This window comes from Actinia tenebrosa, unplaced genomic scaffold (assembly GCF_029948245.1).
Source record: "Actinia tenebrosa isolate PJP-AT-01 unplaced genomic scaffold, QUT_ActTen_1.0 PGA_scaffold8__29_contigs__length_14323225, whole genome shotgun sequence".
Lineage (NCBI taxonomy): Eukaryota > Metazoa > Cnidaria > Anthozoa > Actiniaria > Actiniidae > Actinia > Actinia tenebrosa.
The window spans coordinates 1014691-1039257 of NW_028292585.1; the positions used below are offsets into that span (position 1 = coordinate 1014691).

Genomic DNA, 24567 nt, shown 5'->3' on the forward strand with positions numbered 1-24567 from the left:
TTGAATTTAGCGCAAACCCGCTGGTTAATATGAACGCAGACTCACTCACTAATACCGCTGGTTATGATTTCCGTATCACGGGCTCATGTGACGGCCATTTTGTTTTTTCGGGAGCAAAAGTCAGATGATGTGGAATATTTTCCACGTTTAAAGAAAAATAATGGACGATGAAGCTGCACTAAAAGAAAGCGTGTCCAATCTTCGTGATGCCATTTTACTCGGGAGGGCAGACATCGTCAGGAGCATTCTTTCTACTGCAGCTGAATGTAAGCTCTTTCATTCTCAGCTGTTCTCTTCGCTCTCTTCGCCGGCTTTCGAAAAGTCAAAGTATTTCTCCTTCCTATGCTACTTTACAAAGAGTGCTTGCTTTTCTTTGTATTTGAATAGTATTTTTATTCCATTTTTACATTAGATTTCATTATCTTGTTCTTATATTTTTAGAAAACCTTGAGGAAAAAGGACAAAAAAAAGAACATTATGCATTGTTTACAAAAATGCTTCGATAATATCGAGATATTTTTGTTGTTATGAATAGCGCATTCTGTCTTTGTTAGTGATTTATATGACAGTGGAAAATCAAACCAATAGCTTACGTTGCTAGCAAAACGCGCAAGGAGATCATGTGTGTTTATTTTTAGGCATATTTTACGTTAAAAAAAATTGTGAAATGCTGTTAAAAACATCTATTCATTCATTCCAACCTTGGTTCATTTCGCGTAAATATATTTCCCTCAATATTAAATATTTTGTTCTATTTTCATTTTACTGTTTCCATTCCCACTTTTTCATTGAAGTCAGAACTTTAAATCAATATAATTTACATTCTTCTTTATGGAAAGGTAAAGTAAGGAAGGGAACTTAGGAATGGAATGGAAAGAAAGGGAAAAGAAAGGAATGGAATGGGAGAGAAAAATAAAAAGAAAGGAGGAGGAATAATTATAAGAAAGGGAAGCAGAGAAAGTGAAAGGAAAGAAAATGCTTCAACCTTTAAGCAATAATACACTTGTTATAAAGGAATAAGAATAATTCAATGATTTTCAAAATAAAGTACATATAAATCCCAGTTCTTGTTGTTTTCTCCAGTTAGGGAAGAAGGTGAACTATTTGGAGATGATGAGGAGGATGACCCTATGGCAAGACAAAGATATTTTGAAGAATATACAGATCCTTATGACATATTGAAGATTATTTTAAACTACGTTGACAGTGATGCTGGGACATGTCTTCATTTAGCAACCAAGGTTAATACCAAAAATATTCTGTAAAAATGGGACTGTGGGGCATATTTTTGAGCAAGGGGGAAGGGGAGGGCTAATGTAGTGGGGCTCAGGGGAATACCACAACTTGCTTTAAAAATTATGAAAGTGGGGCTAAGAGGCTCTTTCCTGGGCTGCCTTATATTTGTAGTGCAGTATATATCAAATGTTGATCTTTGTCATTATCCTCCAGAGTGGTAGCTATAATGGAATACATCCAATTATCTTGAATACCTTATTATATGTTTCAAATTACCCATTATATTGAGATCCTGTGGAGATCTTGAGATCCTGTGGACTTCTATTCACTGCTTATTTTACCCTGGAATCTTAAACCAAGTTATTTTTAATCTTTTTTGAGGTTACAAGGAGGTTTAAGATTATGGGACTACATTTAAAATGATGTCATTGTCTGTTTATGTTACAGTTAGGTTTTGCCGATGGTGTCAGAGCTCTGCTTTCAGCAGGAGCAGACCCTACCATTACTAACCACGAAGGGGCAACAGCATTTGATTACTGTACTGATAAGAATATACTTGGGATTTATAATGAAGAATTATTACAAGCTGCCGCTGGGGGGAAGTAAGTCAGCATTTATTCATTATATTCAAGGCTTTTAGAAAATACCTGAATAATTCAAACCTTTACCTGAATAAATTAAACTTAATCATGGATTTCAAACAGTGTGAAATTTATAAATGTATGAATTGCACTCACTGTGGTACCTCTATTAAGTGGACACCTGCAGGACATTGTCTGGTATCCACTTAAAAAGGGTATCTACTGAATAAAGGTCTGTAAGTACCATGGTACCTCTATGAATAAAGGTTTGTTTTACTGTAAATACAGTGTGACCTCTATTAAGCGGAGACCTTCAGGACCTTGCCTGGCGTCTACTTAATAAAGAGTGTGCTCTGAATATGGGTTTGTTTCACAGTACATATAAGAAAAGAATTAGAACGACCCAACTAGCTGTCCCTTTAAGGATGTCTGCTTAATAACGAGTCCCCTCACTGTAATTGAGCTATCACTACACCATATTTAAGCTTCTTTTTTTTTGTCAGTGTTCCAAGGGTGTCTCGGCTTCTCAAGTGTGGAGTGAGTCCAAATGCTTCTGATGGTGCCGAAAGTGACAATAAGGTTCTACATTGGGTTGCAAGTTATGGGACAGAGGAGATGGTCAGACTCTTGTGTGGTAAGGAAAAAGACTTTTAGCTAGTACAAATCAAACATAATATTCACTTATTCATTTATTAAATAATAATAATAATAATAATAATAATAGATCCTTTTAGCTTGGGTATAATGTTTTCCCATTTTGAACCAATACCACTTGCCATTCCTATATGTATTATTTCTTTGTTTAATGGTTGCACATAAGAAGATACATAAAAAATCTAGTTACAACTCTGACAACCAAGGAATTGTATTCTCAAGAGAATGACAAATGTATGGTCTGAAATAGGAAAATATGAAATCGTTTAATGATTTTCACAGAGAATAATGCTGAAGTAAACATACAAAATGCCAATGGAGAGACACCACTGCACGATGCTGTCAAAAGAGGAGACTGTCAAGTTGTCCAAATACTTCTAGAGTTTGGTGCGAACCCAAATATTAAGGCAACAGATGGGTAAGTAGAAAACTAGATTGAGTGGTAATGCACTTGCATGACTGCAGACATTAATTTGATCTTTGTATTTCAGTGGCATCAAAGGTAAAACTCCAGTAGATCTGGCTTCTGATGAAGTAATGAGGTCTGTCTTTTTGAGGTCTGCCAGTATAAAAGACAGAAAAATTGTCCAGAATGGAGTCTTACTTGGAAATGATAAAGATTTCTCAGATGCAGGTAAAATTTTGTTTTTGACCAGAAAATTAAATTATATGATTAATAATTATGTCATCAGGGTTCTAATAGGAGAAGATCATGGTAGTTAAAGCTGGAGAATTTTGCTTATTTACCAGAGCATTCTCTGCTCTCTGACCCTTAACGAATAGTTCTTTGTTTCTTTCAGATTCTTTTGTTTCTGAATCAGCAACATCCATAGAAACAGCCTCGCTACTACCATCTCTCTCTCCTTCGATGCGTGCAAGACAGCTGTCAACTGAATCCAGTGCTTCTAAAGATCCATTATTTGGTACTTTGTGGCCATCACCACAGCGAGTGCTAGAGATTAGAGGTGGACATTATAAACCCTCTTCCACTCTTCTTGTTTACATCCACAGACCCAGTACAGGTAATATTTGTAAGGTCATGTACTACTGCTAGAGCAGTTTTTGCATGACTACTGATAAGCTCATTGCATGAGCGTGAAATGTGACATTGTTAAGCATACTCCAGGCCAATCACAGCAGGAGAATTTACTCTCTACCTAATCAAATACCCAAAACAGGGCATCAACATGACACAGATACGGTCATGCCAAGATTACAGCACTGCCAGACCAATCACATTGAGCCAGAAAAATTTCAGCTTATCAAAATTCTAGAAAACATCTTGGTCATGACAATAGCGCAGCGCCACCATGACGTCATAAAAACGAAGACAAAGGCGAAATTCGGACAAACAAACTTACAAGTTTACTTTCAGCAGATAATTTTCACAGCCGATCACAGTTGATTTTAGCTTACATGGGTTATTATTGTAACTTTAAGTAAAAATAATAAAATTGGTTCGTATAATTCTCGTAGCGGTTAAACAGAATGTAATGTTTGTCTGAATCTTTAAGCTATTTTTAGAAGTAGTGTGCTGCGCTATTAATGTGCCCACACATATAGCACCAAGCTTTTCACCATCATATGAAAACTGCTGCCACAATTTCTTGCACACTTTCACACTTTAAAGTCACTGGAACATCATTTGTTTCAGTGTTACATAATGTGTACTAAGTATTTGCACTTCACTGGCTCATTGCTCGACACTCAAGTTAATTTGTTGACTTAGATTTTAAATGAATATAAATGCACTTCAATCTGTTTTGAAGGCTGTCTACAAGAGCTGTGTACCATGTGGGAAACAATGGAGCCACATTTCAAACAAGCTGGATATGAAATAGATATGACCATTATTGCAGAAGGTATGTAGAAAGACTTATTTTTTCTTGCTGTAAGAGTGGAGGGACAACAGTCGAGAATCCACCCCATCCCTGAGTATTTTATGTGACTTACTCATGCAGCAGCCATGTTGACTGTAACAATGAATTCCTCCATGTGTTGTCTCAATTATATTAATGCACAAAGGTATCTATTCTCATGACAATATACATGTTTGAAGTATGGCTAAAGGCCCATCAATTTTAATGGTAAATTCTTTTTTCAGATGGTGAATGGACTCCATTGCCATCTGGAAGCATTGATTGCAAGATTTGTCCCAATTTATTTACCAGACCTGAAGGTTATAAAATCAATGTATCAACAGCCAAGGTGACTACTTTCAATAAGTCAAACTCAGCTTTAAACCAACCAGTTTTCATTGGGCTCCCTGTGGTTTGTCCTTTCCACCACAGCCATCCCAGTGCAGTGGTTCGTGAGGGGGTAGTTAGTTTCAGGGTTGGAAATATTGGCTGGTCAACTGAAATTGGCACTTATCCATCCCAACACCTCATAGGCTGGTGCTCTTGACCAGTCACATTGACTGGTCACATGTTGGTCAGTCTGATGTGGTTAGTCATCATGTACGACCAATGAACATCCATTATTATAAGCATATTTCATCAAAATGGTCAACATATTTATTTGAAAACTCAGATCTATATTAATTTTGTGTTAATTTAAGATGTCCATCATGGCCAGTGAAGCGGTCTCCTTGTGGTATGCACTTAACACTGTTCTACAGTTATTACGGTCGTGTAAAGACAAAGGTGTTCCAACATCACAGGTCAGTACTGGGTTGTATTTTAGCTCTTAGATCATTTTGTAGCAGCTATACTTTACTTTAATATTCTTTATATATTTATATATTTTAATTTAATAATGGTATTGATAACTGTGTTGTGATGGAAAATGGAGTCCAAAAATAAAGTTTGAAACCATTTAACACTAACTATACTTGGTTCTTGTCGAAAGTAATATAAGTTGTACATTTCCCACTCGTAGGGAAACTCTGTATCACCTAAGTGTTTGAGGTTAATTTATTGTCTTCATGATTCTTAGATAAGTGATTGGCCGGATGTTAAATACCGTGGTGTTCTAATTGATGTATCAACTGGAAGGGTTCCAAAACTGGTAAGGAGCTTGGTTGTAATATTTTCCTATGTCAGACCACCTGCCATTCCCTAGAGTATTATTTCTTTGTTTAATGGTTGTGCATGAGAAGACACATAAATATGGATACAACTCAAGCAAAGAATCTTATTCTCAAGAAAATGACACGTGGTCTGAAATGGGGAAACGTTACACCCAAGCCAAAAAGCTCTGTTTCCATTTTTTACTGAACTGTTGAAGCGGTTTCTTTCCTTTCTGTCTAGGAAACTCTCTTGTCTTTGGTAGATGTATTATCAAGTGTCAAGATTAATCAACTTCAGCTTTACATGCAAAATACATTTGCTTACCGTGGACATGATAGCGTGCATAGGAACAACACACCATACACACAAGGGTAGGAAGTACTTCTTCTGTGGACCAAGTTTGCCTTTGTTTCTTGAATCATCCTGGTGACCAAAGACAGATTGAAGGGGGGAGGGGTGTGTAAGGTGTGTGCTAGCTGCCCCTGTTTTGTAGTATTAAAAGTAAAAATAAAGAGTACTGTAAAATCTAAAGAGGAAGCTATATACTTGCTTTTTAGGTAACACCCACTCCTTTGAAATTATCCTGGATCTATCATTGGTGACCTCGTTTTATCTCAGCCAAAGTGAATCAGCCGATCAGGGAACGTTTTGTATATTGTAATCCACAATCTTTCAGTAGGCCTTTTGATTTTCTTTTCCTAGTGACATCATCAAACTAGACAAGTATTGTAAAGCAAGGTATATTGAATTAGTACCTCATGTTGAGAGCTTGTCTGGCTTTAGTCAGTGGTAAGTCAGCATTTGTATATTCTTTACTTTGTTATTTAATGGAAGTATGTCACCACGCATCTCTTCTCACCTGCAGTCAATCCTTTTTTGGTGTTTTAAGGGTTTTCCTCGAGTTCTCTAGTTTTCTTCCCCCCGCAAACATCAGGTTTTTTTTACTCCTGAGCCACTGGCTGTGAACTGCTACCATCACAAAATGAGGATGACTTTATGTTTCAAAATATAGTTTTTATTATTTCATTATTATACACCTCATGCATAATGGAAGAAATGCGATATTAATAATAAGTCCTATATTTCATTTCAATTTTTTTCCAGGATAAAGTTCAAACAATATGCGCATTTAGCAGAGATCCCTATAGACCTAGAGGTAATAGATGAAAAGTAAGTATTTGCCAAGACATAGTTCATTATAAGATTAAGGCCTTTGGGGTAGGGGGCTGGGGAGAGGGGAAAAGGAAGGAGAGCCTGATACTCGTGTTAGGATTGTGTCAGAAATGATTTTCAAAGGGTCCCAAGCATGCATTGCATTATGGGTACCAATCATTAAGAGGTCCTTGTCAACACAAGTGAAGTGAGTCCTGGGACACATTTGGGTCCTTGGCAAGCATCAGTCTAACAAAGGTCAAATGAGTCCCGGATGCATCAAAATTGGGAAAATGTATTTTTACTCCTTTATAATTGCCTAGAAATGCAATGCATGATTTTTTTTGTGTTAACGTGAAGCCTAACCTAAGTCCTCTCTTATTTTTTTTCAGAGTTCACAGTTGTCTTTGCCCATCTAGTCAAGAGAGTATCAATTTCGTTCTCGATCTTCACAACCAGACATTCCCATGCTTTTCCTCCTCCAGGTATTTTATTCTATCGCTTAACACGACTAAGAAAATTCTATAGGTCCATACAGTCAAATATTTATAGTCCCATACATTAGTAAATCATTCTTAGAGGCCAAACACTGAGGGTGATCACTGCCAGGGTTTCCTTACGTCATTTTACGTTATTATCCAAACTACACGAAATTCTAACCATTTATAGATGTAATTACAGAAGCAGCAATTTCTTCTCAGATTTTAAGTAAGACCCTGAGTGTTGGTCTGGCCAGTAATTGATCCCACGCCCTTCCCGCTTAACCTGACCGAGCCAATCAGGTGACGGCATCGTAGTATCAAAATACGCCGACAGAATTCAAACATTCAAATCCAGCTGCCACAGACCAGAAAGGGAGTAGCCTTTGTACAGCCGCTTTTCACCCCCTCCCCTCCCCCCCTTGAGGAGAGGAGTGGGAAGCGACTGCACACAGGCTAGGCCGGAGAGCAGAGAGAGAGAGGGCTCGTCCTCTTTTATCCGGCACAGTCTAGTGGCTGTATGATAGGGTAGTTTTTTTTATTTGCCGGTATCGACCATAGAATATTAACTCATTATTTCTTTACGTCGTAGATTCGCTCATGTGGGAGTTGATGTTACTGATGAATTCGGTAGAGGAAAATCCTATGTTATCGCTGAGGTAAATTAAAGGTGTCTTCTCTTCTCTTCTCTTCTCTTCATTTCTCTTCCCTTCCCTTCCCTTCCCTTCCCTTCCCTTCTCTTCTCTTCTCTTTTCCTTTCTTTTCCACCCAGCAATACATGATAATTATTCATTTTCGTAAATCGTTTTCATGTAAACGCCAACCTAACTCGTGTTTTTATTTCAGGCCAAAGGAAAAGAAGGCCTGTACATGGAGTACCTTCAACGTATGTATAAATCCTGTCGATCCCATGGTCGTACCATGCAGTTTTGGGCTAACCCGTTGCACGAACATCCTCAGTTGCATAGTAATCTACCCACAGATGTAATCGCCATGGAATACGGTGGAAGGGTAAGTGAGTCCCCACGGCCATTTCTATACCATGCAGTTTTGGGTTAACCCATTACGCGAATTCCTCAGTTGCATAGTTCTACCAACAGATCTACCATCTGTTTCTGGTCGTCCTGTGTATTTCAAGAGATTTTCTATGGATTATCTGGTTTTTCACCAACCGTAAGAAATTTAAACCTTTCTTGTCCGCTGTAATATGCTGTAGTGGTGCCCTCGCTATTACGAACTTAAATTTGTGACCAAAAGCAGAAAAAATCATAGAAAAATTGCTAAGGTCGACAAGGAGTATCTACAGGTTGATAATGATTCAAAAAAGCTGCTAAAATATTGCACTTTTCTTCTTCAGGTCGATTGTGATTTAGGAATTTCCTTATATTTTTCTTCTTGTGTTTGCTAAAATATTTCAATTATCTAATTCTCTTCTACAGGTTGATTATGATTTCATGAAACACTGTAGATTGCTGTCAGACGCCGGGTATGTTATAAAACCGTACATTGATACCTCTATTAAGAGGACAACCCTTATTAAACGACCAGTTAGTTGCGCGGTAAATTTTTCTAAAATTATTCCACAATTTTCCTAAATTATTTGATTTGAAACAAATATTTTATTTATTGAACGGACACCCTTTTTTAAGCGAACACCAGGCAAGGTCCCGAAGGTTTTTGCTTGACAGAAGTAACCCACTGTAGTGAATCAATACAGCAAGTATACGAAAATATTGAAACCCTTTTTCTTGTGCCCGTTAGAGACTAGTTAGAGACCCAACCTAATAGCAACCATGTTTTTCGGGTACCTCCTTCAATCGTTTAAAAAATCTTCCCAATCCTCATTTTGACCTTTCAAGGCCCCCCTGTTCCACTAAAAAAAGAGGTACCCCCATTTCCTCCTCCACCCACCCCCTCCCCCCTCCGACTTAAATAATGACTGATACCTTAATAGCTTGGAAAGTTTCCAAAACTTGATTGATATTTTCATTTCTTGTCAGAGTTGGTTTCTTTGTCTGTCCTGGCACCTTGACATGGAACAGGTAAGGACATTACGAATTTTTTCTCCTCATTGATATATTTAGTTTTTGAATCACCCTTCTTAACTATCTTTTTCTTTTAGCGCATGTGCTAATACAGACGACAGCTTGACACTAATCAACAACGCCGTACAGACGGCTGTTACGTGTGATGCTCTAGGCATGCTCGTCTGCGATTGGTCTCTACCTGGTCACGTGAATCCTCTGTGTATGAGTGTCCCAGCATTCTTATCAGGTGCTGGTTTGTCGTGGAAGGCAGATACAGACATGGTGAGTTAATAAATTGACCAGAGTGTTAAAATAGCGTTGCGTGGATTTCAAACAAGTAGACCTTAAGGAAACTAGGGTGCTGTAAGGATTGTACCCTCGGCTCTCACCCCTGAAGTCTCTGGTTCGATTTCCTGCCTCCACTAAACCCAACACGGGAGATGAGGCGGTAAGCCGTGTGGGATGGGCTCGGAAATCATATAAGAACATGCGTAATAGGTAAATTACGAGCCTTGTATGAAACGACTGAAGAAGAGGACCAATTGGCCTTTCACAACTTCAACCTAACATGCTAAATTCTAATTCCATCTGTGAGTAAGCCGCGTCCTGACATTGATCAGCCCAGAGGTTGTTTAGGGTTCGAAATTTGAAAGTGGATGGTTTTAAAAAAAGCGTGGCTTGATGTTGAGGGTAGGGATGGTTCGTGTTGAGGGTAGGGGTGGTGCGTGTTGAGGGAAGGGGTGGTGCGTGTTGAGGGTAGGGGTGGTGCGTGTTGAGGGAAGGGGTGGTCAGTTGTGAGGGCGGGGTTTAATTGAAATAAAGAAGACGAAGGGTTTTAAAATGTCTTTGATGTATTTTTACTTCCTTTTTTATAGACTGTAGTCCAGTCTTCCCTGCCAGACATCATCAGCAGACATGCTTTCCTTGATGCTTCGGGAAAAATCGGGCTCGCTCTTAACGACCTTGGTAAAGTTCATTCCTTTCTAGTAAAAATTGAGGCCGAACAGGCAAGTCATGCCCCTCAGGAGACCCGTGGGGTTCATCCTGTGGCATATTCACACGAGGGGACCCTACTGTGGAGACTTTTGCACGATGGCGGAGATACAGAGTTGACATCCATAGGCCTCGATACTCTACAGGTAAGAATGATTTAAGATCGTTCAATTAAGACGCTAGAAAAAAAGACGTCAATCGCAGAAGGTATCTAATAGCTAACCCATCCGCCTTCTTAAAAGTATCTTGAATGCGAAGCTAACATGAAAATACAGAAGAAATGCAATAAAATCCATCGAAAAAAGTGTGATTTCTTTTGTGTTTCGTGTAAAATTCGCATCCAAATACTTTTGGGAAGGGATCGTTTCATAAACTGGATTGTATACACCAATCGCAGTCAATTATGAAGTGCAAAATGGACCAATCACATTCGTTGACCTATTAAATATCGACCAATCAAATGTCATCTTTATCAATTCAAAACCGACCAATCACACTCTCCGAAGGTTTAGAAATGCAGGCCTGACATTCAAGAACTTCTGGTAGAAACAATGGAATTGAATATCATCATTGGCTCAATATATTTTTATTTCCTTTCTTTTTCACATTTACAGCAAGCTACACGTCACATTCGTCAATGCCAAAACACTTACCAATCTGCAGAACCCAAATGTGCCCAGAACAGTGAAATCCTGAAAGAGCTAGACATCACTATCGATATCTTAGTGTACCTTTGCAAGTATGTAATCATTGAAATGGAGGGGATGGAAAGATACAGGAATTCTGGAGATTTTTTTCTTCGTCAACTGAATTTTATATTTTCATTTTGGGGCGCATTCTTGTTTTTTTTGTTTGTTTTTTTTTTTTGCACCATGGTTTGCACGCGTGGTCCCCCTCCCAGGTTTCCTTTTACACTCAAAATTGGAAGAAGTGTACTTGGAAACTACCGCGCGAAGATTAGGGGTAGTGTTCGTGGCGTTATCCCGCGTTTCTTTCTTTTAAGTAATCTGAGTCCTTTTTGTCAGGATATGTCGAGTCATCTTACTGGCCAAGAAACAAAACATAAATGTAAAGACCCTAAAAGATGTGCCAATCATTAACAGGACAGACCTTGCTAATAGGTAGGTCAACAGACGCTTGCTAACTTGCAGTTTTTGGGGTGGGGTAAAGAAAGGAGCTCATACGCATGCGCAGTGGTTTGCAATCAAAAGCCCTTTCTCTAAAGCAGTCATCTGCAAATGGTCATGCGCCGTACGACTGTCGGTGGAATGGAGTCGATAAAGCCTTTGCTCACTCAAGTCGTCATGCACGTTCAACAAGAGTTCAGCGCTACTGCTCTAAGCGCTAAACAAGGGGTCAAAAAGTGGGATCATGGGTAGTAAAAATTGCTATATTTTAATTGTATTTTTCTTATCGAGCACAATTTTCATTAAATATTCAAGAGCAAATTGGAATCCAAATCAAATATACCAAAATATATCAATTTTTGACCCCTTGAGCAGGTGAACTCTCGATGCACGTGTACAGGGGAAAGCAAATCGAGGAAATCTGTTTTCATGAATACAAAGTTCATTTTTGTTTCGTTATCTTTTTCAGGCTGCTAGGACTGATTGGACAGTATCAGAAAGTTTACTTGCTACGAAACAAGCAAGGTGGATTATTATCAGCTAAGAAGCAACTACAGAAGATATTACTACGACTATTACCTCAAGAAAATGAAATACATACCTGAACTATTCATTGTCTGTCTTCCCCGACGTATAACGAAGTTTTAGGGGGGTACCAGTTTATTCCAAAGAAAGAGCGATGGCAAATTCATGGAAGGAAAAAGATTTCCGCTTCTAACACGGTATTCCATTCGTTACCATTTCGAGTCGGGAAGAGAAATCCAGAAAAATTCAAGTATTGAATTGTAACTTGGATAGAATACAAGGAACAAATGCGTCAAAATAATAGTTGATCAATAATATACACTATAGTTGATTAATAGTATACACTATAGTTGATTAATAGTATACACTATAGTTGATTAATAGTATACACTATATTTGAAAATTAAAATTCCAGTTATCGTTTATAGAGTTGTTAATTGGAATTGCTTGGATTACACTTCGATTGCCCAAAAATTACTTGATTCAGGAAGAAAAATTTGGGACTCCTTTGATGGTTTGTAGTTCATATTTTTGCTCACAGAGTTGCTCACAGTAGACCAATATCGTACCCGGAGAATCTCTGCGTACGAGATTGAAAATAAACCCCATTTACCTTTGTATGCAAATTGCCCATTCACCATGGTCACATGGTCTGAAATGTGCACAACAAACAACGAACTAAATAGGTTTAAAAATCAACCACACCCTAAATCCATCGTTTGATGTAGGTTCTTAAATTCGGCGTAAAACCCAGATTCTTAAAGCCGGCGGCGCAATTGATATCAACAGGGGAGAGCGCGGGTGAATTATAAACCCGGGATAGGTTTTTAATTACTTTTCCTTATACTTGCCCGAGAGAACGCAAGGTATGAAAACAGTACTATTTTTATTTCTATCGGAACAATAGAGTGCAAACGCGGATATATTGTACTCTATTTCCAAAAGAACAAAGCAACAGTAATCTATCTCTCTGAATTCATTATAATTTAGTATTTCGTGTTTTGCATCGAAACAATGGAATTTAGGGCTTAGTTGATATTTTAAACCAGTTCAAACGCACGGGCTCGGTTTTGCATTAGGCGGCCCTCTGTCTTGAATTCTAATGCAAAACCTCGTCCTAGCGTTTGAACCTTTATCTATTGACCCGAGAAGTAAAAGATGCTTTTTCTTCGTGATGAAAGCAAAAAGGGACACATTATGGAAGCGAATTAACATTGGGCGAATTCACCTGCTCTTCTGATTGGCTAACACGACAAAAAAACAAACAAAAAAAAAGGACCAAAAAAAGACTAGTTTGCATTTGGAGTCGTTCTCTTTGCGGAGTTTAAGGGAAATATAGGCTTTACTGAAAATACATAGAAAATAATATCCCAAATTAAGCTAAAAGACGATTTATTTGATTATGAGAAACCAAGAGAACATGGGCTCTTGGAGTAACACATAAGAAATGACGAGGAAAATGGATGAAAGAAAGGCAAAAACTACAGGGACTCCGCTGGGTTTTTTTGGATAAAGGGAAAAATGCAGGGAATTGACTGGATTTACTATAAGTCTGTAAGAATTCAATAATAAGATCAATAATAAATTGAGCGTGTTGGAAAGAAATCTGCCAGCACAACAAAATATAAAGCGTTTTTTTTCTCTCTCCGAGGTTAGATGAAAGGACGACAAAAATTAGAGGGATTTTTGCGAGAAGCTTGCAGGATTTCTGAATTGTTAAAACCTGTTCTAGATTCATACTTATCCTTTTATACCAAAAATTCTGCGTGGGGGAGGGGGGAGGAAAGTGAATTTTTGCATTGAACATACGGATGGGGGAAGTTTAACAGCCGCCATCTTGGATTCAGTAAGGACCTGGAAACGAGTCGATCTTGGCGTCAAAAATCACACCTAGTTTCCCGCCATACGGTAATCATATTTACATCTACTGAATAGTTAATTTAAGAGGTCTAACGCTACTTGACCAACCCAATCTTCTTGGCTTCTGTCTCGTAGATCAGCAGTCTCCACATTTTGACCACGAAGACTTCTGCTTCTTCATCGAGTACCTGGGAAGTGTTGAGAGTGATTAGTACTACGACATTGTTGTAGTTTTATGCGACTGTAGTCTTTACGCTTTTATACAAGATTCATCATCAAGTAACTTCCTTGACGTGGGAAATACACACGGCACTAAACTCCAGTTTCTAGTTCGATTTCGTGAAGAAAATTCATGGGATTTGAAAGCGTTTGCATTGCTGAAGTTGTGCATTCTTTACTATACCGTTGATATTTGTGAATATTTAGGCACTGATTCTATGCTAACCCTGAGGAAATAAGTCTGTAATCAAGGAACCAGCGGTAATTTGGAACTCGAAAATGGTCTATTTCATGATTGCGCGCAAACGTATGTCGGATTCATTAACCACTATTATCAGTGTCAAATCTTACCATAGACACATCATCAAGTATACTTTTAGGTGAACTACCGGCTAGAACCTGGAAAAGATGATAATAAAATCCATCATCAATTGCCAAAACCTTAGTTACCAATAATGTTTAGCTTACGAAATAACAGGGCAATAGAGTTGCGCAATCACGTGACGTCACCTGGAATGCAATGGAAGACTGGAAACGAAATTGTGCCGTATTGGATTGTGGGGCTGAATTTGATACCTAAGGTCGTGAAGGTTATTTTGAACATGCCCAAATTCGGGTCACAATCATATACCACATGCCGGCGAATGTATTTCAATGTTTCAATTTTGATCTCTCTTGACATTGGAATTGAATGCGGTCACGTGATCGCCCAAACCCTATACTCTATGTCTACTAAGATATCGTCTTACTCACCTTCCCGCATATAAATTCTGTTAGAGTTGGTTCCTCTTCGCCGATATATTCAATGATCTTCTTGTTGATCCAGGGTCGTATTCTATGATCTACTAAAGTCTAAAAGAATAATTGTCGCAAAACCCATCAGCTATGCGCCCAATAAAAGCCAACAAAAATACTTATCGTAGCAGGTTTATCAGCACTGGTCATATAGTCCCAAGTAGGGGGTTATCAGGGAGAACTCGTCTGTTCTCGCTATGCTCTTCTCCACGGGGGGAGGGAAGGATGCGCAGAGCTAAGTTTTGTTCTCTAGGGTGTTTCGAAGGGAGGTAGTAATTTTTAGACAGATGTTTAGCACACTATCTGCGGGTTTAAATAGAATACAGAGTACTAGAACTACGTGGTGATACTTACGAAAAAACAGTGAAGATGGCAAGTAAGCTCCTTCCGCGACACGACAGGCCAGCACTAGCTTCATATATACTAGTTTTACATACATACACTACTCGTACTAACAGTCGCTATAACTAAGGTATACTGAAGGTATATAGTTTGCTGGTCAAATACTTACTCCCACTTGACACTTTAACTTCAACAATTATCCAAACGAATCCAGCAGATTTGATTGCCAGTTAATCGACGGAAACCCAGCAAGATGACAGAGTTCTCTTAGAGGTTAATAATAAGCAATAGAAACAACACAACAATAGCGACGTACCTGGTCGACGATACTCCATTCCAAGTTATACGCAAAGAGTTCCTCTTTTGCGGTAGGAATACGCTCAATAAGTGACTTTATATTACGTTTCTTATCTTCAGCGCTTTGCAGTTCTGCTGCCTCGCTGTCTTCCTCGTAGTCCAGTGGAACCAGTTTTCGCTTGCCGTTGGTCGACTCTGTACTCTCCTCGTCCTGGTTACCAAAGACGGCTTCTAGTTTCTTACGATCAGCTGGGGTTGAAGCAGGCTGATGTGCGGTAAAAGTTAGAAAACTAAAATTAGGCAAAACTAACAAAATATCAGAAATTCGCTAAATAGGTTACTGTTTTAGATCTTCCAGTTTCCCGCGTGCGAAGTATCCACCTAGAGTAGCATTGTACTGGCTGTGTGCGTCTAGTGGTAGTATAAAACTTTTTCATATTGGATGTAGTGTTTTCCCATTTCAGACCACGTGTCATTCGCTAGATTATCATTTCTTTGTTTAATCGTTGTGCATGAAAAAAGAAAACATAAATATGGATACAACTCAGACAAAGAATCTTATTCCCGAGAGAAAGGCACGTGGTCTGAAATGGGAAAAGATTACGCCCACGCTAAAAAGGTCTGGGGAAAAAAAAGGTGCACATGACACCATATAGAGCGTTTTCATTCACGTGAGAAGGCAGCCATAAATAATAGAAACTTTCTGCACAGTATTTGCATAAAAATAGAGTTCAATTCCCGCAGGATAGAAAATGTATTGTTTTGGTACCCCATAATGGCCGCTGTGACGTCACGTGAAAACGCTCTATAAGCCATGATGAATAAAAAGATGTTTGTACCTAAACTAGACCACATAACACTTGGCTAATGATCTCAGTCTCTGTTACCCACATCTTGTCTCATTCACTTACCAGGTTAGTCGGTAATTTCATTTCGAATCCAAAGGTCTTCTTCGCAGGAGGTTCTGATGTTTCTACTCCATTTTCTCGGGCTCTTTTAGGGGGTGGTCCAGCAGCCACTGGTTCAGGTTCAGGTTCAGGACTGGGTGACCGCACTGCGGGAGCAGCTTCCACCTAAATAAGCACAAGACAGGTCAAGACACATCAATACTAAGTATGGTCGTACAAGTGTGGAAAGTAGAATCGTTTTTGTATGAGTTGCAAACAAAAGATGAATAACTTATGGTTGATGAAAATACGTTATACATACATGTACATGTGTGGCGGGTTTAAAGGTCGGCATCAGGGCGGGCTTATAACCATCTTCCTCCATGGGTTCTTCTTTTTCACTTGTTTCTCTCTCCTCCTAGAATGAAATATATATAAAATATTAGAAAGCAAAAGACAGACGACAGACAGGCTGACATACAGACAGGAAGACAGATAGGCAGGGAGACAGCAGACAGACAGACAGACAAAGAAAAGAAAACAAGGAAAGGGTTTCTTACCGTCATGTCGTCATCTGGCTGTTGGTCCACTATTCGCTTTCGTATTTCTTCTATTTCTTCGAGTTCTCGTTGTCTATCTCTGTCGTCGGATTCTATTTCTAACTCTCGATCTTTTCGACGTCTTAGCAACGAACTACCCCTATAAATAACATAGAAATATGTTGGTGGTGATGAGGTTGTCAAAAAATAGTAGAATATTATAACGTTAGTGTTGGTGGTGATAATACAGAAGATATGATGATGGTGAGCAGCAGTAGCAGGAGGAGGAGGAGGAGGTGGTTAGGAGGAGGATAAGAAGGGGAAGGAGTAGGAGGAGGAGTATGGAGTTGAAAATGATAAGGGTTTAAGTAGAAGATAGATGAAGATGTGATGACGAAGGTGGTGCCTCTTACTTGAAATATTTCTGGTCATCCCGTTCATCGTCATAGTCTTCAAGGAATTCCAGTAAGTGTTTTCGTTCTCTTGCCTGGGAGGACAGTAAAACACACACAGTTACTACGTGTTTGTACGATTCTTGGGTAAATATCGACCTCTAAGAAGCGACCACCCTTAAACGATACTTTATGCCCTTAAAAAAATACAATTTCGATTTTTATTACCATCACCTCTCAACAAAATGCCATTTAGTCGAGCATGTGCAGCAAGAGTGACAGCGCACTGGGTTGATGAGTACTTTACATCACCTCTATAACGCGACCACTATAGAGACTAAGTCGAGTGGTCGGTATCTAAAGGCTTAATTCAATTCAATGCACATCTACAAGTCTTACCTGTTCATCTTTCTTTTCTTGTTCTTTTTCGTATTCTCTTTCGTATTCACGTAATCTTTTTCTTTCTCTTGCTTCCCACACTTTTAAGCGCTAAAAAGATATTTAAAAAGTAATGAATTCATTGTAATATTTCATAGATGCGTGCAAAGGCCTACTGGGTAATTTTAAGACTCATGGATACTATTGCGCAAATTTCATCATTTTTTCAAATTTTCATCATGGTTCCAAATCAAAAAACAAAAAACATAGCAACGTTTTTTGGGCTGTCTGCCAATAGGAGCCCTAGCAAAAAAGAAAAGAGCAATCAAAATAATAAGAATGTTAAAAGTACCTCTTGGTAAGCTAAATCCCTTTCGCGCATTTTTCTTTCGAGCCGTCTTTTTTCAAACGAATCAGACTCCTCATGATCCCGATCACGACTTTTGTCACGACTTCTAGCACGATCAGGCTCTGTTTTCTCGCGATTTCTGTCCCGATCCCGATCACGATCCTGATCACGATCGCGGTCACGATTGCGATCCCGACTTCGGCCACTATCTCTGTCACGATCTTTGTCACGATCACGGTCACGATCACGGTCTCTGTCACGGTCACGCTCGCTTTCCCGGGAAGATTTTTCTAGTCTATCTTCGCTTCGTTCCCGCTTGCGGTCTCTGCTCCTCTCCCGGTCTGAATCTCTTTCTCTATCCCGCTTTTCTTCTTCTCTCTTTTTGTCTTCCTTCTATGGAAAAGGTCAATGAAATAAGCGAAGTGTACGACACACCACAATGTGAAGCGTTTGAAATAATAATACTAAAGGGAATGATGTGGTCTGAAATGGGAAAACATTGGGAGAATGACAAGCTTTAATAGCTATTCTAGAGTTACAGAAATGTGTGGTAATATGGGGCTGGTGTGAGGAACATTTCATCAGTTAGTTGACATTCTATGCATCAAGAAACGAAAGAAATTTGAAAAATAACACGACAATCAAGGTTTCCTATATCACTTTCCTATCATTTTTGACTATAAGCAAGCAAAAAGACGCCATATAAGTATTAGAGTGCTTTGTAAAACAACCCCATGATGCAACACGTTCTGTAACTCCAGACAGAAGTGCTAATGGGGAAGTGTGTGTTTTGGGGGGGGGGGGGGGGGGGTGGTGGACCAGGAAAAGGTAAAAAAAGCTCAAATGAAGTAAAAGGTAACCCTACTTACTCGGTACGAATCCCTAAAGATCTTGATTTCTCTTGACACTAAAGATTTCTTGCTTTGGTCCATATCCAAACCCTCTAGATTTTCCTAAATATATCAGAAAAAAAATAAAAGGAATTACTCCTTTTTTTTAACTTGTGGATTTTGTTTTTCTTTTGTTCTTTTTGCTTGGTTTGTTTGTTTGTTTTGTTTATTCTAATTCACAAAAACAGAAAAATATAGCATAGAGTAGTTTCAAATGACTGTGAAAAGCTTAAGACACGAACATGGTCATGACACTCAAGGTATACGCCAAAGCAATCACAGTGTGAGAGAATTCACTTCTTATCCAATCAGATTCCTAAATGCCCAACTAAGATCCTAGAAAACATCAGGGTCACGGCGTATGTCACTGAGCTTTTCACAGTCATACGAAAACTGCTCTTCATAAAACCCTGGCACTGAGTCCCAAGAGGAATATTGTTCTGGAGGACAAAACAATGGATTGTTTTTGCATAAGAAAAGACAGTCTATTGCTTTGTCCCCCAGAACAATTCCTCTCGGGACTCAGTGCAAGGGGTCTATAATAGTTAAAAATAAATTGATACCTCTCTGCCACTATGGGATGGACGTAGTATATCAGTAACTATGGAAATATAAGAAAACATTAGTCAGAGCAGGCTTTCATGTACTTCACAATAATGGGTTTAAGGCAAACAGATGTCATACAAGTGTCCAATTTTCTCAGCAGTCCTAGTGCATTTAACTTTAATATGTCTTTGGTCCTTGTCTTAGCTACTCTGATCATGTGCAACAGACTTCCCAATCAACTTACAGCTATCAAATTTTCCATTTAATACATCAGCATTGTCATTTAGCAGTCCCATCAAAGCTTTTCTGCATTTTTGATCTTCTGCCTACAAGAAACAAGAGAGAAACTTTCAAACCCTTTATTAATGCCTCAAACAAGTCATATACACATTTTAAGATATAATTTTATAATGGGAGTTTAACCATGTTTTTTATAACTTACTAGTGTTTCGTCATCAAGGTCATCTTCTTCATCTTCAGCTTCACCATCCTCCTTCTGTAGTCATATCAGACATAACAGTGCAATGAGTATACAAGAAAAACATGAAGCACTATTGACATGTAACATGCTAATCTCTTGAGCAAAGATGCTTTCCCAGCATAGGAGGCTTTTTTCAGAGTTTTCGTTTCAGTTAGTGAAAAATGTAAAATTATTCTATCCTTCCTTCCTAGATTATCATAACAAATCGGAATTTATAGGTACGAGTGATGTTTTGAAAGTTTTCAAAATGGACTAGCCTTTAGGCAAGTAATTTCAAAACATCACAAGTATCTATAAATGTGTGTGATTTTTTGTTTATAATACACTCAACAAACTTGAGCAACTTAATTGGGACTCTACAGATACAATTTGGGTTTTAATTGTACTCCTCTTGTCCAATCACAATTGAGTAATTTTGTTGAGTGTATTAAAATAAACCTAATCTCATCATTTAATTTATCTAGAATGATTCTGAATTCAGATTCAAATGGAAGATTCCCTTCATGTTGACATTTATCTGCTACATACCTTATCACTGCCGCCACTACTACTGCTACTGTTACCACTGGCTTTCATTTTTTCTTTCTTGCTTGCCTTGTATTCATCAAGCAATACTTTTGTCTTGGCATCTACTTTTACCTTATATTAAAAAAAAAACGACACAAACATTATTTTTATTGCATAATTATGTGACCAACACAACCCTATATGTATAGTACGGGAATTGACATCCATCAATCAAAAATACAGACCATCTCACATCTTATTGAGGAGGAAAAATACAAAATAAATGTAATTTTTATTTCATAATTGTGTGATAAGCACAACCCTATATGTATCAACGTTTGGAAAAAGAACCTTTGCTTTGGCTGCACTGGCATTCTGGAACAATCTCCCAGATGCAATTAAGTACTCAATTTCAGTTCCAGAGTTTAAACCTGCACTAAAACACTACCTGTTCACCAGGAGTAACTGACTTTTTTTTCAATTTTTTTCAATTTTTTTTATATCCGTCTGGATAAAAAGCATGGAAACGTCACATGATGTGTTTGTTAAGAACTTTATATTATTATTATCATATGAGATTTTGTATTCCATCAATCAAAAAATATCATCTCGGACAATTGGAAATTTGATTGATAGACGTCAATTACCCAGATGTTGCAAATTAGAGCTGTAGTAAATATCTGGGATACATAATATGTAGATGTAAGTAAGAATGATGTTAGTAAGAATGGCCTATTGTGATAGATGCAAATTTAAAAGCTTCAAATCATTAATGTTAGAATTGTTTGACTAGACTACAACATTCAGTATACACCTATTTCAAAAGGTGTTGTCAGTTGGAGGTCTGAAATCTGAGACCTAGTAACAAGCATGAAAGTCCTGTTTAGTCTCAGATCTTCCATTTCAGATCTCAGACTGACAGTGTTTTCGAAATATGTGTATATGATCTGTAAAGATTATATATATAACCAATAACACTGTACTTACAACAAGGTTTTTTTCTCCCACTTGAAGTTTGTGTAACAGTCGTATAGCTCGTAAACTTGCCTCAGGATCAGAGTACTCACAAAAACCAAATGCTAATATCAGAATGAACCGAGAGAAAAAATAACATCAGAACACTGTGATTCCTGCTATCATGTCTTTAGGGAATCAGGGGGGGTGTAGTGGTAGTGTTCCCCTCTAGGTGTCTCTCACCTCTGGGGTCATGGGCTCAATTCCTAGACTCAGCATTACATGTGAGTAGAGTTAGTTAGGTCTCTTTCTTGATTTGAGGGTATTTCTTTGGGGTTTTCATATTTTTTCCTCTTCCACAAAACCTAGCATTGTAAATTCCAATTTGATCTGTGGGTTAGCTGTGCCCTGACTTAGATCAGCCCAGAGTTTGTTTCAGGGTTCAATAAAATTAAGACTCCAATAGCACAGAAGAATAAGTGCAGGCTCTGGTTAACCAATAATCCTTACCTTGTAACTTTCCATTTGCTCCTTGTACTCGTTTCCAACTCACAACAATCCCACATTTCTAGGAAAAATATAATAGACAACTTTGTATTTCACGATGGTCACAAAATCTGTCACTGGATTTTTCAAATAAGAACTTTTTTCCTGCCGTAAACTTCTTCAACAATTTAAAAAATGACTTCTTAATTTTACAAGTCAAAAGGAGTACAAGTCAAAACAAAAGGAGATTAAGGATCCATGGTCATGGCCCCACTGCAACAGAAGTTTACTGCATTACCAAACATTTAGCAAGGCTCAAGAAAATGGTTCAATGCTGTAGTATTGATTACTTACCATAAGAATTTGTCTAATCATAGCATCGGATGCTCTATCTGTTATATTTCCAACAAATACTGTAGTAGTGGGATTTGAAGGAGTCGACGACTAGTAAAATAAATTAGTAAAAATAAACATTGAGGTCAATCTTTATGTCTTAATGTATTGATATCATCAGGGTCCCCGTACAAGAGAGCAGATGAATATTGAGAAGGGGGCCATACTGATTTGTGGGACAGATTTCAGATTTGAGAGGAAAACAAATATAAAAAATGGCTGTCATAACTTGGCTTGTAATTAAAAATAAATAAGTGATATCTTTGGGTTGATTAATGTACCAACAGATAACACTTCACCCCTTCCCTATATACCCCAATATATACAATACACACTCCTTGATCCCTGAGTAAGGCAAACTTACTTTATTTTCTTTGTTTTGATTATTAGAATTTGGTGTACCTCCCTTTGGAACTGGAGGTCTGACAATAGTAGATGGGGTACTAGAACTCTGCAAAACAGAAAATAATAATATGATGGTTACAGTTAATTCAAGTCACACATGACCAGTAAGTCTGGGAATATAAATGTAGCTTTGAAGATTTCATGTTTAAATTTTGAATCTACAATCAACTTACTACTCTAATATTCCCAAAAAAAAATCAGTAAAAATAGGTTTTGAACCCACCATCATGAATGATTGTGAAATATTTTCCAAAAAAATTAATTTTCCAACCACATCCCTGAGAATAAGCTTTAAAATATTTTTTTAAGTTAAAAGTAATTTCAAGTGCCAGAGTTTTGAGCATAGTGGGAGCCTAGACTTGGGAGTACAGACAAAGCTGCTGAAAGTCCAATCAAAACATGAGAGATACTGGTCAATTAGCTGTAACTTTATTTGAAGTTGGAAACCCTACATGAGGCCAAATGAAAGAATAAGAAGTGTGTTTCCGGTTGCATTAGAAAAATAATTGGGGTCGGTACCGATACAACAGTGGAAATGAGCTTACTGGAAACCCTGTGGTGCATTTGAGAATGAAAAAAATATTAGGGTCAGCAAAAATTGGCAAGGAAATTAGGGTCGGTCGCGCAACAAGAAACACACTTATTTTTTGATTGGACTGATCAAAACAACCACTTCAATGAACTTACTGTACTCATAGGTGCTGCTGGAATCCCTGGCATAGCTGTGCCTGGTGGAGGAATTGGAGGAGGGAGTATACCTGTTAAGACAGAAATAGACCTAGGTTATTCAATCCCAACACAGTACTAAGCTAACTTCCATATTCAATAGACCTCCTCGGCTTGGCTGTAATTTCGACCAAAGGTTTAGGATTCTTTCGATTTTACTTTTTTTTCTTGCATAAAAGAAGTGTGAAGGTGTCATTAATTAGCTCTGTACACTAATATAACTGAAGTTAGATCTGTGTGCCTAGTGACAAACATGTAAGCCATGGATTGGATAGAAAGAAGTGTGAAGGTGTCAGCAGCTTAATTGCTCTGTACACCATTATAGCTGAAGTTGGACCCACCATGGATTGTATCTTCAGGAACAGAATCAACATTTTGACTTAAATGTGGATAATGATATGAAGTGATGCTATCCATCAAAGCCCAGTAATGCTTTGCATATTTGAGCATGTAATGGTTTTTTCCAAAGACATATACGCGTATACACTTATACATTATAAATTATTCATTCAATACTTGTAAATATTGTATTCTTATAACCACATTAACCTGCCTCGACTAGCCATAGCTATTTGCAGGTTATGTGTAATTGTATCTCGTATTGACTTCTTGAATAAAGTAAAGTAAAGTAAAGTATAGTAAAGTATATACCCAAATGAAATAGTATGTTCATATTACTGGGCTTATATACTCAGTGAAATCACTGCTGATCTATAAATTGAGGAATTCAATAGATTTAATTTTATAGTCTTAAGTATACGACAAAAAAAACAAGCTTGTGTCATCTTTAATAGCTTCTCTCAGCACGTGTCATCCGTTCTTTCGAATTTTTTTTACCAATTCATCGACGATTTTACACTGAATAAAAGCGTAATAATGATAAACATTATCAGGCATACATGCATTGGAGTTATTTCAACAAGTTTTAGTGGTTTTACCTGGTGCTTGTGGTGGTAAAGGTGGTGGAACAGGGAATCCCATACCAGGGTAACTTGGTGGTACAGGAGGTGGTGGTATAGATAGTGAAACATTAGTTATAGTTGGAGGAATTCCTGGCGGCATATTCCCTGAAATAGATAGTACAGGCATTGGAGGAGGTAATAGCCGTTGTTGCTGTGGCGGACGGTAAGCCATGGTTGAATATTAAGCAACGACTTCTGATTTAAAAGTTCTTGAAGGACTACACAATTTTCAAAATGGCGGACATCTGATATACGTAAAGAAACAGCCTCGACTTGATGGAGCAAATTCACCTGAGTGGGGTACGACAGTGAGTTTTTGCTCCACAGCGATTTTTTTTCTTCTTTAATTTCTTTAGTTCTTTCTCTAGCTTTTC

General features: G+C 38.1%; 2 protein-coding genes across 4 annotated transcripts; one reads left to right on the forward strand and one right to left on the reverse strand.

The window, feature by feature from the left end:
* Nucleotides 1-93: 93 nt before the first annotated feature.
* LOC116300853 (uncharacterized) lies at nt 94-13047 on the forward strand. Its single transcript, XM_031709812.2, has 24 exons — nt 94-266; nt 1084-1241; nt 1684-1838; nt 2321-2451; nt 2754-2889; nt 2963-3105; nt 3272-3493; nt 4241-4333; nt 4576-4679; nt 5032-5133; nt 5409-5480; nt 5723-5853; nt 6185-6271; nt 6587-6652; nt 7027-7119; nt 7706-7772; nt 7960-8124; nt 8553-8599; nt 9114-9155; nt 9236-9422; nt 10016-10279; nt 10748-10872; nt 11159-11254; nt 11730-13047. The coding sequence occupies exons 1-24, from the start codon at nt 161-163 to the stop codon at nt 11863-11865; spliced, it is 2928 nt and encodes a 975-aa protein (XP_031565672.2). The 5' UTR covers nt 94-160; the 3' UTR covers nt 11866-13047.
* Nucleotides 13048-13160: 113 nt separating this feature from the next.
* LOC116300854 (RNA-binding protein 25) lies at nt 13161-24443 on the reverse strand. Of its 3 annotated transcripts, none has more exons than XM_031709815.2 (21): nt 24170-24443; nt 23193-23263; nt 22465-22551; nt 22062-22151; nt 21732-21789; nt 21255-21346; nt 20289-20399; nt 19722-19775; nt 19524-19605; nt 19297-19334; nt 18713-18796; nt 17847-18233; nt 17516-17605; nt 17138-17211; nt 16746-16884; nt 16508-16603; nt 16210-16371; nt 15318-15563; nt 14618-14716; nt 14216-14263; nt 13161-13833 (listed from the first exon to the last, which is right to left on the reverse strand). In XM_031709815.2, exons 1-21 carry the CDS (start codon nt 24363-24365, stop codon nt 13741-13743), a joined length of 2397 nt encoding a protein of 798 aa, XP_031565675.2. In that variant the 5' UTR covers nt 24366-24443; the 3' UTR covers nt 13161-13740. The 3 variants fall into 3 exon arrangements, with proteins under 3 accessions (XP_031565675.2, XP_031565674.2, XP_088896982.1); XM_031709814.2 differs by having other exon boundaries at nt 17847-18236; XM_089040856.1 differs by lacking the exon at nt 24170-24443 and adding an exon at nt 23573-23673 and having other exon boundaries at nt 17847-18236.
* Nucleotides 24444-24567: the final 124 nt, after the last annotated feature.

Coding starts and splice junctions, on each gene's coding strand:
- LOC116300853 (XM_031709812.2), top strand. CDS start 161: ATGGACGATGAAGCTGCACTAAAAGAAAGCGTGTCCAATCTTCGTGAT. Junction 2,452..2,753: donor GATGGTCAGACTCTTGTGTG/GTAAGGAAAAAG, acceptor TGATTTTCACAG/AGAATAATGCTGAAGTAAAC. Junction 5,854..6,184: donor AACACACCATACACACAAGG/GTAGGAAGTACT, acceptor TTCTTTTCCTAG/TGACATCATCAAACTAGACA.
- LOC116300854 (XM_031709814.2), bottom strand. CDS start 24,365: ATGGCTTACCGTCCGCCACAGCAACAACGGCTATTACCTCCTCCAATG. Junction 23,264..24,169: donor TTTACCACCACAAGCACCAG/GTAAAACCACTA, acceptor CTGTCTTAACAG/GTATACTCCCTCCTCCAATT. Junction 16,604..16,745: donor AGCCAGATGACGACATGACG/GTAAGAAACCCT, acceptor ATTTCATTCTAG/GAGGAGAGAGAAACAAGTGA.